This window comes from Astyanax mexicanus, chromosome 8 (genome assembly GCF_023375975.1).
Source record: "Astyanax mexicanus isolate ESR-SI-001 chromosome 8, AstMex3_surface, whole genome shotgun sequence".
NCBI classification, from domain to species: Eukaryota; Metazoa; Chordata; class Actinopteri; order Characiformes; family Acestrorhamphidae; genus Astyanax; species Astyanax mexicanus.
This window is the reverse complement of record NC_064415.1, coordinates 57873739-57886938: the sequence shown is the minus strand read 5'-3', so window position 1 is coordinate 57886938 and position 13200 is coordinate 57873739. Positions and strand designations below refer to the sequence as shown.

Genomic DNA, 13200 nt, shown 5'->3' with positions numbered 1-13200 from the left:
TAAGAATTATTCACAATTACAAGAATTCAAGAAGTAAGAGTTACTCATTAAAAATGAAAATCGGAAAAAAAACACTGAAAAAAATCAGATACTGCCCAACCCTAATATTCTTTACAAAATTATTCCATATAAAATATGAGTCTAAAGAGCAACTGTTCCACGAGACACACACACACACAGAGCAACACAACTGTTCCTAATAGACATTACTGAATGCATTATGGACACACACACACACACACACACACAGTGCAGCAGGTGTCAATGAGGTTCTAATTGGAGTGTTAGCTTTAAAAGCTGCAGGACTTCCCCCATAACATATCACACACTGTTTCAACAACCTTTCTACTCTCTCTCACTCACACACACACACTCTCACACACACACAAACAGTAGACTCAGAGACTAATGATTTGGCTCCCCCACAACACACACACACACACAGGTAGCCCAGCTGTAATCTATTAGCAGCTTCATTTGAGCTTTTCCGGGTCAGTAAGCACTGAGTGGATCATAAAAGTAAGTGAGTGTGTGTCGCCTGCCAAGGTACTCAGAAATACATGCACCTCCAGTGTATGAGAGAGAGAGAGAAAAAGAGAGGGAAAGAAAGAGAGAGGGAGTGGGAGGAGAATTATCCTGTGGGACAATTTTGTTTGTGGTCAGTTTTTGTGTGAATCAGTCCTACTAACACTGATTCCAATAGGGGTCAGTTGTGCTGGGGGTCAGTTCTGCTGGGGGTCAGTTGTGCTGGGGGTCAGTTGTGCTGGGGGTCAGTTGTGCTGGGGGTCAGTTGTGCTGGGGGTCAGTTGTGCTGGGGGTCAGTTCTGAAGTGTGGTTAAAGCACCTGCTCAAAGAGTTGTGTGGAAGTTTCTAGACGTTCAGAAGACCACTGAACAGACAGTGCCTCCAAGTGACCATCTGAAAAATTACTTTTATTTCATCAAAAGTTTTCATTTCTTTAGGAATGGAGCGACTGAGTGAGAGAAGGACAAAGCGAGGGACACAGGGAGAGAGAGAGAGAGACAGGGAGAGGGTTCTATCTGCTTTGGGTTGAGGTATGGAGGGTGAGACAGGGTGAAGGATGTAGAGAGAGACAGGGAGAGGGTTTCTCTGCTTTTGGGTTGAGGTATGGAGGGTGAGACAGGGTGAAGGATGTAGAGAGAGACAGGGAGAGGGTTTCTCTGCTTTTGGGTTGAGGTATGGAGGGTGAGACAGGGTAAAGGATGTAGAGCGAGACAGGAAATGGGTTCTCTCTGCTTTTGGGTTGAGGTATGGAGGGTGAGACAGGGTGAGAGAGGGATGTAGAGAGAGACAGGGAGACGGTTCTCTCTGCTTTTGGGTTGAGGTATGGAGGGTGAGACAGGGTGAGAGACAGGGTGAAGGATGTAGAGAGAGACAGGGAGAGGGTTCTCTCTGCTTTGGGTTGAGGTATGGAGGGTGAGACAGGGTGAAGGATGTAGAGAGAGACAGGGAGAGGGTTTCTCTGCTTTTGGGTTGAGGTATGGAGGGTGAGACAGGGTGAGAGAGGGATGTAGAGAGAGACAGGGAGACGGTTCTCTCTGCTTTTGGGTTGAGGTATGGGGGGTGAGACAGGGTGAGAGAGGGATGTAGAGAGAGACAGGGAGACGGTTCTCTCTGCTTTTGGGTTGAGGTATGGAGGGTGAGACAGGGTGAGAGACAGGGTGAAGGATGTAGAGAGAGACAGGGAGAGGGTTCTCTCTGCACTATTCTTGCCTTTCTAAAAGTGAACTGCTCTAAATATAGCAGCTCTAAAATATTCACAATGCCATCATTTCACACACACACACACACACTGCAGCTAACACCACACTGACTTCCAAGAAGTGAGTGAGTGTGTGTGTGTGTGTGTGTGTGTACTGTTGGTCCTAGCCATCCTCAGAAGGCTTTCGCTGACCTTACATTTCCTTAGCAACAGCCGAAGACACATTTGAGATTTTTTCACCAGGAGTAAAGCAGCATAAAGTTATCCAAAAGCAGTGTGTAAGACTGGTGGAGGAAAAGAACATGATGCCAAGATGCATAAAAACTGTGATTAAAAACCACCAGGGTTATTCCATCAGATATTGATTTATTTCTGAACTCTTAAAACTTTGCATTATTTGAGATTATCTGAAAATTCTGCATCTTTTTTTGTTATTTCAGCCATTTCTCATTTTCTGTAAATAAATGCTCTAAATGACAATATTTTTAATTGGGAGAAATGTTGTCTGTAGTTTATAGAATAAAACAACAATGTTCATTTTACTCAAACATAAACCTATAAACAGCAAAATCATTTTTTCCAGAGCTGTATATATAATATAAATTCTCACCTTCAGATTAAAATATTGCAATGCACTGGTACTCCCCTGATTAACCACCATTCATCAGTTCCTCCATCAGAGCGCACTGAACCTGTCTGCATAAAACTCCAACATCCAGAGCAGTGCCAGAGACGAAACACAGAACACACACACACACACACCATGAATCACTGTACACACGTCTCGCACATGGGTCACTGACGTGCAATTCTCGCCGACATGTTACAAGCAGCTCCCGAAAACAGGATATATGAGTAAAGGAAGGGGTTTTGGGGCGTTTGAAGTCTAAAGGGTGACTCTGCTGCCCCCCCCCCCCCCACACACACACACACACACACTACAGTGAAGCAGTCCTTCCTCAAATGATACGAGGTGTCGGACGGATACGTCTTCAAAGAACACACTGCTGGGGTTCGTCAGGAGACAGAAAGTTTCTTAATAATATGTTGAAGCACGTTAAACAGAAGCTTATTGCTGTTAGAGGCCAACCCATATAAAATATGAATCATTTTAGTGCTAGTTTTTGCTATATTTTATAATACATGCTACATACATGCTATTATACATTATACATGATGTTAAAACTGCTGTAGTTCTTGTAAAATGGTGATTTTTATTTAAACATTTAAGCATTATAGTCTAGATTCTGTGCCCAAGCCTGCCTGATTATTCCTTTTACAAATGAGCGCCAATGTAGTGTTAGGAGTCTATCCCAAGGACTCTTATCTCTTATTGGTAAAGAGCAGCATTCAGTCACCCAGACCTGGAATTGAGCCCCAGTCTCCCACATGATGTGTCTTATCTTGTCGGTTCACATTCACTGTAAATGTGTAAAAGTGATCTGTATCTGTGTGTAATGTGAACACAGAATCTGTTCCTGAATCGTCTCACATGCTCACACACATTTATACCTGTATAAACGTCTCCTTCTTCACCAACAACTAAAAACTAACCTCATATTAGAGAGACGAGAGACTCGTAGCTTTATAAAGGGTTATAAATGGATGAGTTAGCAGCTCATATGTGGAGCATCTTTTGCTGGAGTGGAGAGTAGGGTGGGCGATATGCCCCTAAAATAATATCACGATATTTCATGTTTTTTTCACGATAACGATACTCTTGGCGATATGAAAAAACACTTTTTAAAAAAATATTTCCAAAATACACTATACACTGCAATAAAAATTAAAATATATATTATTACATACAATATAATATGGCACACCCCTAAGTGAGATATTTAAAAAATACAATAATTTTATCAGATTTGTAACAGAAGTCATTGATCCAGAATGATCAGTCATGATACTAAAAATAATGCACCCCATATATCTATAAAATAAATCATACTGGACAGATATAATCTGTCTCTAGTAGATATATAATGGGAAATGGGATGGGTGATATGGCACGATATTTTAGGGTATAATATTGTTCACGATATTTAAAAATTTTGATGAAATTATCGTTTCATCATTACTATACGATATTACACACCCCTAGTGGAGAGTAAACAGCTGGTCTGAAGTTCATGCTCAGGTCCAGGAGCTGAAAAAAAAGGACAGGCGGTTTGCTTTTGCTGTTTTTTTACAGCTATAGCTGCACAGCTGCACCAAGAGATACAGTGTGGGTACGAAAGAGAAGCACATATGAGATTTAGGACCACATACAAAAGTGACTCAAATCTGATTTGAAAAAATCGGACTTGGCACGTTCACACAGGCATGAAAAAATCAGATTTGAGTCACTTCAGCCTGGTAATGTGAACGTAGCCCTATAGTAAGACCGTGTGAAATTCTTCAGTAAAGTCTTACAGACTTTACCACAGCGAGATCTGTGTCTACTGTATGTATAAACCTGTAGCAGACTGAAGCAGGTCTAATAGAGACGCAGCTCGTTTAGATTCAGCGGCCGACGCCTCGCACATACTAAACCAACCTGACGACGAAGTCTGGGAGACTTCCGAACTCTGGAATTCGCTTTAACGTTGAGTAAACTCTCCTTTTTTCCCTCCTGTCGAAACAGAGAAGCTCATATGTTGCCGGGGAGACCAGCGCAAATACGAGACCGTGCGAACCCTGGGAACGAAAATCGCCCAGCTGAAAAATAAACACCAGACCTATTGTACCTCAAAGAAAGAGAATCGGTGTCGTTAAGCGTGCGCACACACACACACACACACACACAATTTGGGGGTAGGCCCCAAATTGCTCGACATTTAGGCTATTCCTAAGACTCTTCTTTATTTTATTAGTATATTAGTGCTCAAAACATTTATTTTCATTTTAATTATGATAATGTGTAGAATTTTTTTAATCTAAACATTTATCTACTTCCAATTCTTAAGGAATGAACTGGGGTAAATCTTAGCTGTAAAAGCGATATCTGTATCAATCAGGACAAATTTTTTAAATAAAACAAAACAATAAATAAGTCTGCTATTTATATTGTCATTTTAAAATCACTTAATGCCATCACTATAATAACAATATAAGAGCATATTAAAGCAATTAAAAGCTGAAAAAAGCAATACAGTTTGAACTATTAAGAGTAATAAGACACAGCAATAAGAATATATATATATAATTTTTTTTCTCATATTTTTGAGCAAACATGACATTGCCTTATTCATGTTAATTGGCTCGTTTTCCTACAATAAATAATATGGGCAATACTGAGGTCAAGAATTTATCTTCAGTATTAAAACTGACTTTTCTTTACTTAATCTTCATTATTTAATCTTCAGTATTAAAACGGACTTTTCAATATTGAATCTTTATTACTTAAATATTTCAGTTTTAAAACTGACTTTTCAATATTTTATCTTCATTACTTTATTTTCAGTATTAAAACTGAATTTTCTTTACTTAATCTTCATTATTTAATCTTCATTATGTAATTCTTTAGTATTAAAACGGACTTTTCAATATTTAATCTTCATTACTTTAATCTTCAGAATTAAAACAGACTTTTCATTACCTAATCTTCATTACTTAAATATTTCAGAATTAAAACAGACTTTTCATTACCTAATCTTCATTACTTAAATATTTCAGAATTAAAACTGACTTTTCAATATTTAATCTTTATTACTAAAAACGGACTTTTCTTTACCTAATCTTCATTACTTAAATCTTCGGTATTAAAACTGAATTTTGAAATCTGTCATTAATCTGTCAATTTCTGTAAATCTGTATTAATACAGATTATTCTGATTTTCTAATTTGAATAGTGTAGCAGACATGTCCGTGTTCTGAACTGAGCGTGTTTTGGAGAAAAGGACTCTCTGGACTTGTAGAGGATTTTAATGAACTCTCCTGTTTCATTTCCTCCTGTTACTGAATCTAATGTGGAATATTAAACTCCCCCATTAACGCAGCCCCCGCGCGGCGCTGTAATGTGGGGACAGCAGCAGGTACTTCACAGGAACCAACGACTACAAGGTTAGAGCGGCTAATTTGACATGTACTTAAAAAAGAAAAGCTCAAATCTGCCTTTTATGGGGTTCTGTGGCTCCAGAGTTGACCTTCTCCACGGTCTGCAGGAGGGCTTTCATATGAGCTGCGAGTCTATGATCGTTTCCTTTCTTCACACACACACACACACACACTCCTCGTGGACGTGTAGGCCAACATAAAGCAGTGCTTCCCGCTCTTCTGTGTTTATGGACGGTCAGTAGCCAGAAACAGCCGCGGCTGAAATGAAAGGTTATAAAGCGGCCCGCTGGCTTCTCCCCGCCGTCCCCCAAAAACAAATTAGCCCTGCCCTCGTAAACTACAGTAGCAACTAATCTTTATGTAAGTTTGCCAAAACGGACACAAACCAGGAGCCACTTCAAACCGGAGGGAGGTGGATGTGAAGGTGGATGTGGAGGTGGGGGGGCTTAACACGCTTTCTTTCCCCCCCTCTGTTCAGATTTGAGTTTCTTGCTTTTTGAAGCTCAGAGTAATTTATGATATGAGGAAGTTAGTAGAAAAGCAGATTTTTTGGGGCTTTTGAAGTTTTATTTTTGGGGGGTGTTGCAGTCGAGGTGACCCTCATAATAATACAGAGTCTCTACAACCAGACTCTGCAACAGCTTCTTCCACCAGGCAACCAGACTCCTCAACACACAGAGACAGAGCTGAATCCCCCACCACCCCAATCACCACACATGTTGCACGCACTCACACGCTGTCGCACACGCACACTCACACGCACTCGCACTGACACACATGCACTAATGTGTACACGCACTCACACACACAAGCACTGAATTAAACCCTGCACCACTCACCACACACTGAGACTAAAACTCTTTCTATCCCTATCAGCAATATTTGCTTCAAACTCTATATTAGACTGCACTGTCTTGTGTGTTTGTTCCATGTTGCATTGTGTCGGTTCCATAGGAACGTAATTTAGCTAAAATGTGCATTAATAATAATCATAATAATAATAAAAATAATAAAAATAATAAAAGCAGTTTTTTTAAGTGTTTACAAAAGTAAAGCTCAAAAATCAGCATTTGAGTAAATAAATATTTGATTTTACCTGTAACAGGGTGTTTTTTTGTTAATTGGTTTATGATCAAATCTCTACCTTTTTAGAACCGGCAAATCCCTCCGACTCCAGGAAGAAATATGCGAAAGGCATGAGCACAAAGAGACAGAGATTTGAGAAGAGAGACACCAGATTCCACAGACCTAAAGAGAGAGAGAGAAACAAGAACAATTCTGTTAAACCTTCTTATTTTTTTATTCATCTGGATTCAACTAGGTGTACCCATCACTATCACAAAAAAAGAAACAGATAAAGGACAGTTTTAATTTTCCTCTCTGATACTGTGATCTATAATCTATGATCAGATCTTTTGCCAGGTTTTATCAACACTCTTTTATCACCTTTAATCATTAAATAACTTAGATAAATAACACTGTCCGTGCAATTAGACACCAGACCTCACAAATCTTACATTCTGCTGCCACCTGGTGATCACCGGTGGAACTGGGTTTTATTCACCTGTATTTTGCTCATTGCACTGCAAAATATAAGATACCACTTAAAAATTCTGAGTTTCTTTAAAATATAATCAAGAGGAAGATGGATGATCACAAACCATCAAACCACCAAACTGAACTGCTTGAATTTTTGCACCAGGAGTAAAGCAGCATAAAGTTATCCAAAAGCAGTGTGTAAGACTGGTTATAGAATATTTTTATTTGGAATTTGGGAGAAATGTTGTCTGTAGTTTATAGAATAAAACAACAATGTTCATTTTACTCAAACATAAACCTATAAATAGCAAAATCAGAGAAACTGATTCAGAAACTGAAGCGCTCTCTCATAGACTGTATATAAAGATGGACGCCGTGTAGCCGTTCCCAAAATCTTCTGCCATTTTGGCGATTCAGAGACCAGAGTCTGCGCAGTAGAGACCAGAGGAGGGAGAAAGGCTGTGGAGAGACCGCCTACTCATTTGAATAACCCCGCCCCTGAGGGCTGCCTCGAGGTCACAGGCTGCAGAGCGGAGCTGACGGTCTGTTATTGGTCCCGCCCATAACCAGCCCTTTTACCATAACCACACCTTTTTTGAATAGAGCCGAATAAAGTTTTAAAAACCAAATTCTGTGGTGATATAAAAATTTGACAATATAAGCAGAGGTTACACTAAAGCTGCTGCATTTAAATAATGGAGGTAGAATTACAGTATATTAGAAAAAAATGTGATTAAAAGTTGTCCTGTTTTGCCATTGAAACCTATGGGGATGGGTGGAGTTACACAGCTTTCTGAAACCGAACAGCAGGGGGCGCCCGACCTGTGGTGGCTTCACTTTTAAGAGACGATGCTCTGTCCAGCTATACACAGTCTATGCGCTCTCTTCATTTTTTCCAGAGCTGTATTACAGAGTGAAAATAAAGGTTGATTGATTAATTGATTTATACTAATCTGCTTAAAAAAGTTCTATTTCATTGGAAATACTTCTCTATTAGGACCAGACATGTGTATCTGCACATCTCTTACAGTAACGGGAGCAACAGACATTTGGATAAACATTGTAACCGGTTTCAGACTGACCGTGGATGAGGGATCCATTGAGCCACTGGATGTAGTAGTTCTTGGGAAAGGAGAGGAGGATCTCGTTGCTGATTATGGAAAACGGCAGGAGGAGAACCGCCCCTCCAGACACGGCCAGCGTGAACGTACACAAGTACATTCTGAAAAAATGAGAACATAGAACAAAAAATCTTATACTAATACATATTCAATATACTTACTCAAAAATACATTCTAAGCTAGCATTCTAAGTAGTCTAAAATTTAAACATTACAAGCGTTAATAATAATGAATTTAAATTTTAAATAAAATAAAAAATAAATAAATAAATACTACTACTACTAATAATAAGAAGAATATAATTAAAACATATCATTATTTTACCTGTTATAACTGTTACATACTATAACTTTCTTTTTCATGTTCTTTACTAGTAGTTATATTTACTACTGTGTACTGTAAGAAGGTTTTGTAAATTGTACTAATTTTACAATTTTAAATAAAAGGCTGATTATGAAAAAACAGTAACTTAAAAAGTACAAGATAAAGTAAACTCAAATAAAAAGTCTCCTCAAACTGTGGGTAGATATTCAGTGATCTGTAACAGACCTGACTTATGACCTGATTTACTGTTATCTATAAACACAGACCATAAACAAGAACAGCAGCACAGCTATATCAGAAGCAGTCACCTTGAAGCCTGAATTTATCTTATGTTTATAGATAATATAGGCACACAGTGTGATTGTCCACATAAACCCACATATGCTAATACATTAGCCTTTAGCTACAGTGTGCTAAAGCTAAAAGTAAAGCTAACTCCCAATGGTTACAGCTGACTGACTACATTTTGAATAAGAAGGAAAAAACAGTGAAAGTAATATTTTGGCCTGAACTATCGCTTTAAAGGTTATCTAAACCCCGTAATTTTGTGTGACTCCACCCTCAGCTCAAATTTGAGGCCCTGGATGATGTATGGGTTTAGGGTTAGGGCAGAATTTAGAGCTGATTGGGCTGAACAGTGTGCCGCTGATAGCGGTGAGATGCAGATGACTGAATGTCACCAGGGGGGCAGTATTATTGATTATTGACTGATTTGCATATTGTGATGTGTCTGGGTACCAAAGTACACAGAACATCATCCATACCTATAGCACAGTTTTAACCTGTGGGGTCCCAACACAGTGTTTTTAAAGGTTAGGGAATTTTTATCAGGACTGGTATATTGTATTACTTCAAAAAATAAATTTCAGCTATTAATGAAATATAATAAATAGGGTGTAGGGTTTAATTTTTTTTATTTTTATTAATAACTAAAAATGTTTATACTCATCACTATGTGAAGGGAGGGCAGATTTTACAGTTTTGAATGAACAGAATAATCTGAAATAATCACTGAACACTCACGAAATTCTATTGACAATAGCATCTTCATCTTCATGGTCATCTGTTGACATAAAAACATTGGCAATATTAAAAAAATACAAGAATTTTATCAGATTTGTAACAGAAATCAATGATCCAGAATGATCAGTTATGATACTAATAATAATTCACTCCAAATATCTCCATATATACAGGATTAAAGTAGAATGGACAGATATAATCTGTCTCTAGTAGATATATAATGGGAAATTATGAGAACAGTGTGAATTTTTCTTTTGCTAAAAACAGTAAAAAAGTATGATGTGATAATTAAGGGTAAATGATATGGCATAATATTTCAGGGTATAATATCGTTCACAATAATAAAAAATGTTGTCGATATTATTGTGTACAATAAGATACGGCCCATTTCTATAAGATATTTTTTGTTATTATGGTTAAATGAATTTAATCGAGCACACAGACACACACAGACGTTTTATTGATTTATTTATTTTTAAGAATTATCAATAAATTCATCATTAGATTATTGGACCAATCAATAAACAAAAAAAAATCCATTGTTAAGTGCAGCCCTAGTTTTTTCTATCAACATATCCTGGATTATGAAAGAAATATTGGGACTGCTGACAATGTAGTAGATTTTCAGTAGAAATAAAAGTGTGTGTGTGTGTGTGTAGTAGTATTTTGAATAGCTGAGACTGACAGCCTTACCAGTTTTCCTCTTATAGCGAGTGATGATGCAGTAAGACACGATGTACAGCACTGCAAACAGTAGAAAACAGATCTGAAAAGAGAAAATTAGAAACAATAGAATTATTTAGAAACGTTTAAACAGTACATTCACTACAAGGCGTTTCTAATAAAGTGGTCGATATGGAAGCATAAGGTTCTTGTTTCTAATAAAAAGGGGTCAAGTGAGAAATCACTAGGTTGGTGTTTCTAATAAGGTGGCCAGTTCTATGGTGTGTTCAGTTTCATTCCATCTTACATAACCCTGCTGGTGATGTTCTGGACCTGGGCTTTGGCCTATTTTAAGAGGACAGTTTTGATGGATGCATGTATCTGGACACCTGTCACAGAGGTACTTTTACACCTACCATAGCAACACCTTACAGTTTGTGTTTTCACGTGTGCTCACGTATGTTCACACATGAACTGAGCATTCCCTCAGCGTACGCAAAAAAGGCCAGGCAAACTAGCCTTACCAGATAGTTTACTGAAAGCAATTCATCAAGCAATTCATCGCATGGGTGCAGCACCTGTTTACCAAAGCAACTGATGTGGAGCGAATATTCAAGCAAGGTGCTGAAGAATGTGGGCGTTTTCACCTGCTGTAAAAGAGCCCTCGTGAAACTGACCCGGGAACATTCGCTCTCTGTACACTATCTCCATTTCCACAGCTTCAGCTGCGAGCGCAGGCTGGTTCTGATCACTTTTCCACAGCCGCGTCCAAGTCTCAGTGACACGGCTGATGTCCTGAGTGCCAGAACCCCTATTACAGGCCTCGGCCCTCTCCTGAAGAGAACGTATGGAGCTCCTGACCACTGCGATATGTGAAACCTCCACAGGAAGCTGCTGGAGGGGGTTGTGGGCTGGTTAGAGTGGCAAACATTGAATAATTTCTGCAGGACTTTAGTATAAATAAGATTTATAGGACAGTTAGTTCTGACTGAGATTCTATATGCAGCCTTAAAACCTGATGGTCATCAGTTCAATTTCCCATACTCGAAGAAAGTGAAGGTGGGGAAAGTGAAGGAACAGTGCTATCTGTTTAAATTCTGTGACGGTCAATGCAGGAAAATACAACAACACTGTTATCAGAACCCCCCTCAGGGGAGCCCTTCCCACTGGTTACTGACAGTAGAATACAACCAGACTGGAACATGTTCAGCAGTATCCATGCACACCAGCTGTTCACTGTCTTTTACACTAGAACAGACAAACCTATTCATTATATGTGACAATATTTGATTAACTTTACATGTCCATACTCATCTTAAGTTTTAACTGAACTGAGTTTAATATTGTTATATTTATAGCCGTGCTCTGCCTGAACTCCCCATTGCTTTGCTGTTTGAACTACACTTGAGCGGACGTTATTTATTATAATGTTATAAACATTTTAACCAAGACAGAGGCACTGTTATCACAATTACAGTTTACATGATTTCAACATGATTCTTAAGCTGCTGTTTTAAGACCTAATAAAGAATGTTGCTGAATTCTGTTCTTCTATGGACAAGCCTGATCAGAAGAGTTACAAACACTGGTTTTAGGAACATTAAATAATAGTATACTGATATTTTTAAAGGTTGCAATACAGCTGATCAGTTAGTGTTAGTAAAAAAAATAAAAGCTAATTCATGCAGGATAAACATTATTCAAAGATAAATAAACAGACAGAAGCAGACATAAACAGTTAAGGTGGAATAAACGCTATAAAAGCTGAATTAATCTTTTTAATGTAATGTCTTTTTTTTCAGTTCCACCTTAACTGTTATGTTACAGTAGACACGTGTAACGCCTGAACTGTTTAAGGTGGTTCGCTTATTACAACGTTTGCAAGACAAAACTGAACTGAAGTTAGCTTTCTAGTTAAGTCTGTACTGTCCGTTCCACCTTAACCGTTACAGTAAACAGATGTAACGGCTGAGCTGTTTTAAGGTGGAACGGGCAAATTCAAATGCGAAGCTGCAGCTTGACAATATAAACTGTAAAACTGAGTTAAAGTTGGCTTTATAAAAACAGTATTTGCAACAATTATGTTTAAACGTCGCTAACTGATGCAGTAAATCATTCATTTACATGTTACGGCAGCTCCATTTAAGGTGGAACGGAACAATTCAAATCAGAAGCTGTGGAAATAAATGTCAGTGGCTACGATGCTAACCATAACAGAGCTAACGTGCTAACGTCTAAGCAGAACTGTGTTTATATGGTGTATTTAAACGTTTATTAGATATTTTGTCCGCTGTTTTAAACGTGTAATTTACTCTTAAAAGAGCTGCTGTGTCGTTAGAAGGGTTTAATGTATAACAGAGTGTTAGCCAAGCTAGCTAACCCAGGCTAACTAGCTACAGCTAGCTTAGCATTGTTTGGCTAACTGCTGCACAATACAGCTGCTGCTGCTGGCCAGGCTAAGCTAAGCTAGGCTAAGCTAAGCTAAAGTTAGCGCTGAAGAGTGTGTGTGTGTGTGGGTGTGTGTTTTCCTCCCCGGTTGTGTGTGAGTGTGTGTGTGTGTTCGGTTCGGTACTGTGTTCGGTACTCACTATGTACTCTCGAACCTGACTGTGGAAGTTCTGCTCTCTGATCGTCACTTCGTCTTCTTCCATTCTTCATATTGCAGATGCTCTTCTGTCTGTCTGACACACACACACACTCAGTCACTCTCTCTCTCTCTCACACACACACGAGCGTGCGCACGCACGCACAAACACACACACTCAGTCA

The 13200-nt window shown here is 38.7% G+C and overlaps 1 protein-coding gene across 1 annotated transcript in view; it reads right to left on the bottom strand.

Moving 5' to 3' along the window:
• Window positions 1–13200, bottom strand: part of lmbr1 (limb development membrane protein 1) — a 34643-nt gene extending 21443 nt beyond the window's left edge. Inside the window, exons 1-5 of the mRNA XM_022677761.2 lie at window positions 13020–13200; window positions 10462–10534; window positions 9769–9808; window positions 8383–8522; window positions 6906–7009 (exon numbers count right to left, since the gene is read on the bottom strand). Of these exons, the coding sequence (XP_022533482.1) occupies window positions 6906–7009; window positions 8383–8522; window positions 9769–9808; window positions 10462–10534; window positions 13020–13082 (420 nt within the window). The 5' untranslated portion in view covers window positions 13083–13200. The remainder of the gene's footprint in view (window positions 1–6905; window positions 7010–8382; window positions 8523–9768; window positions 9809–10461; window positions 10535–13019) is intronic.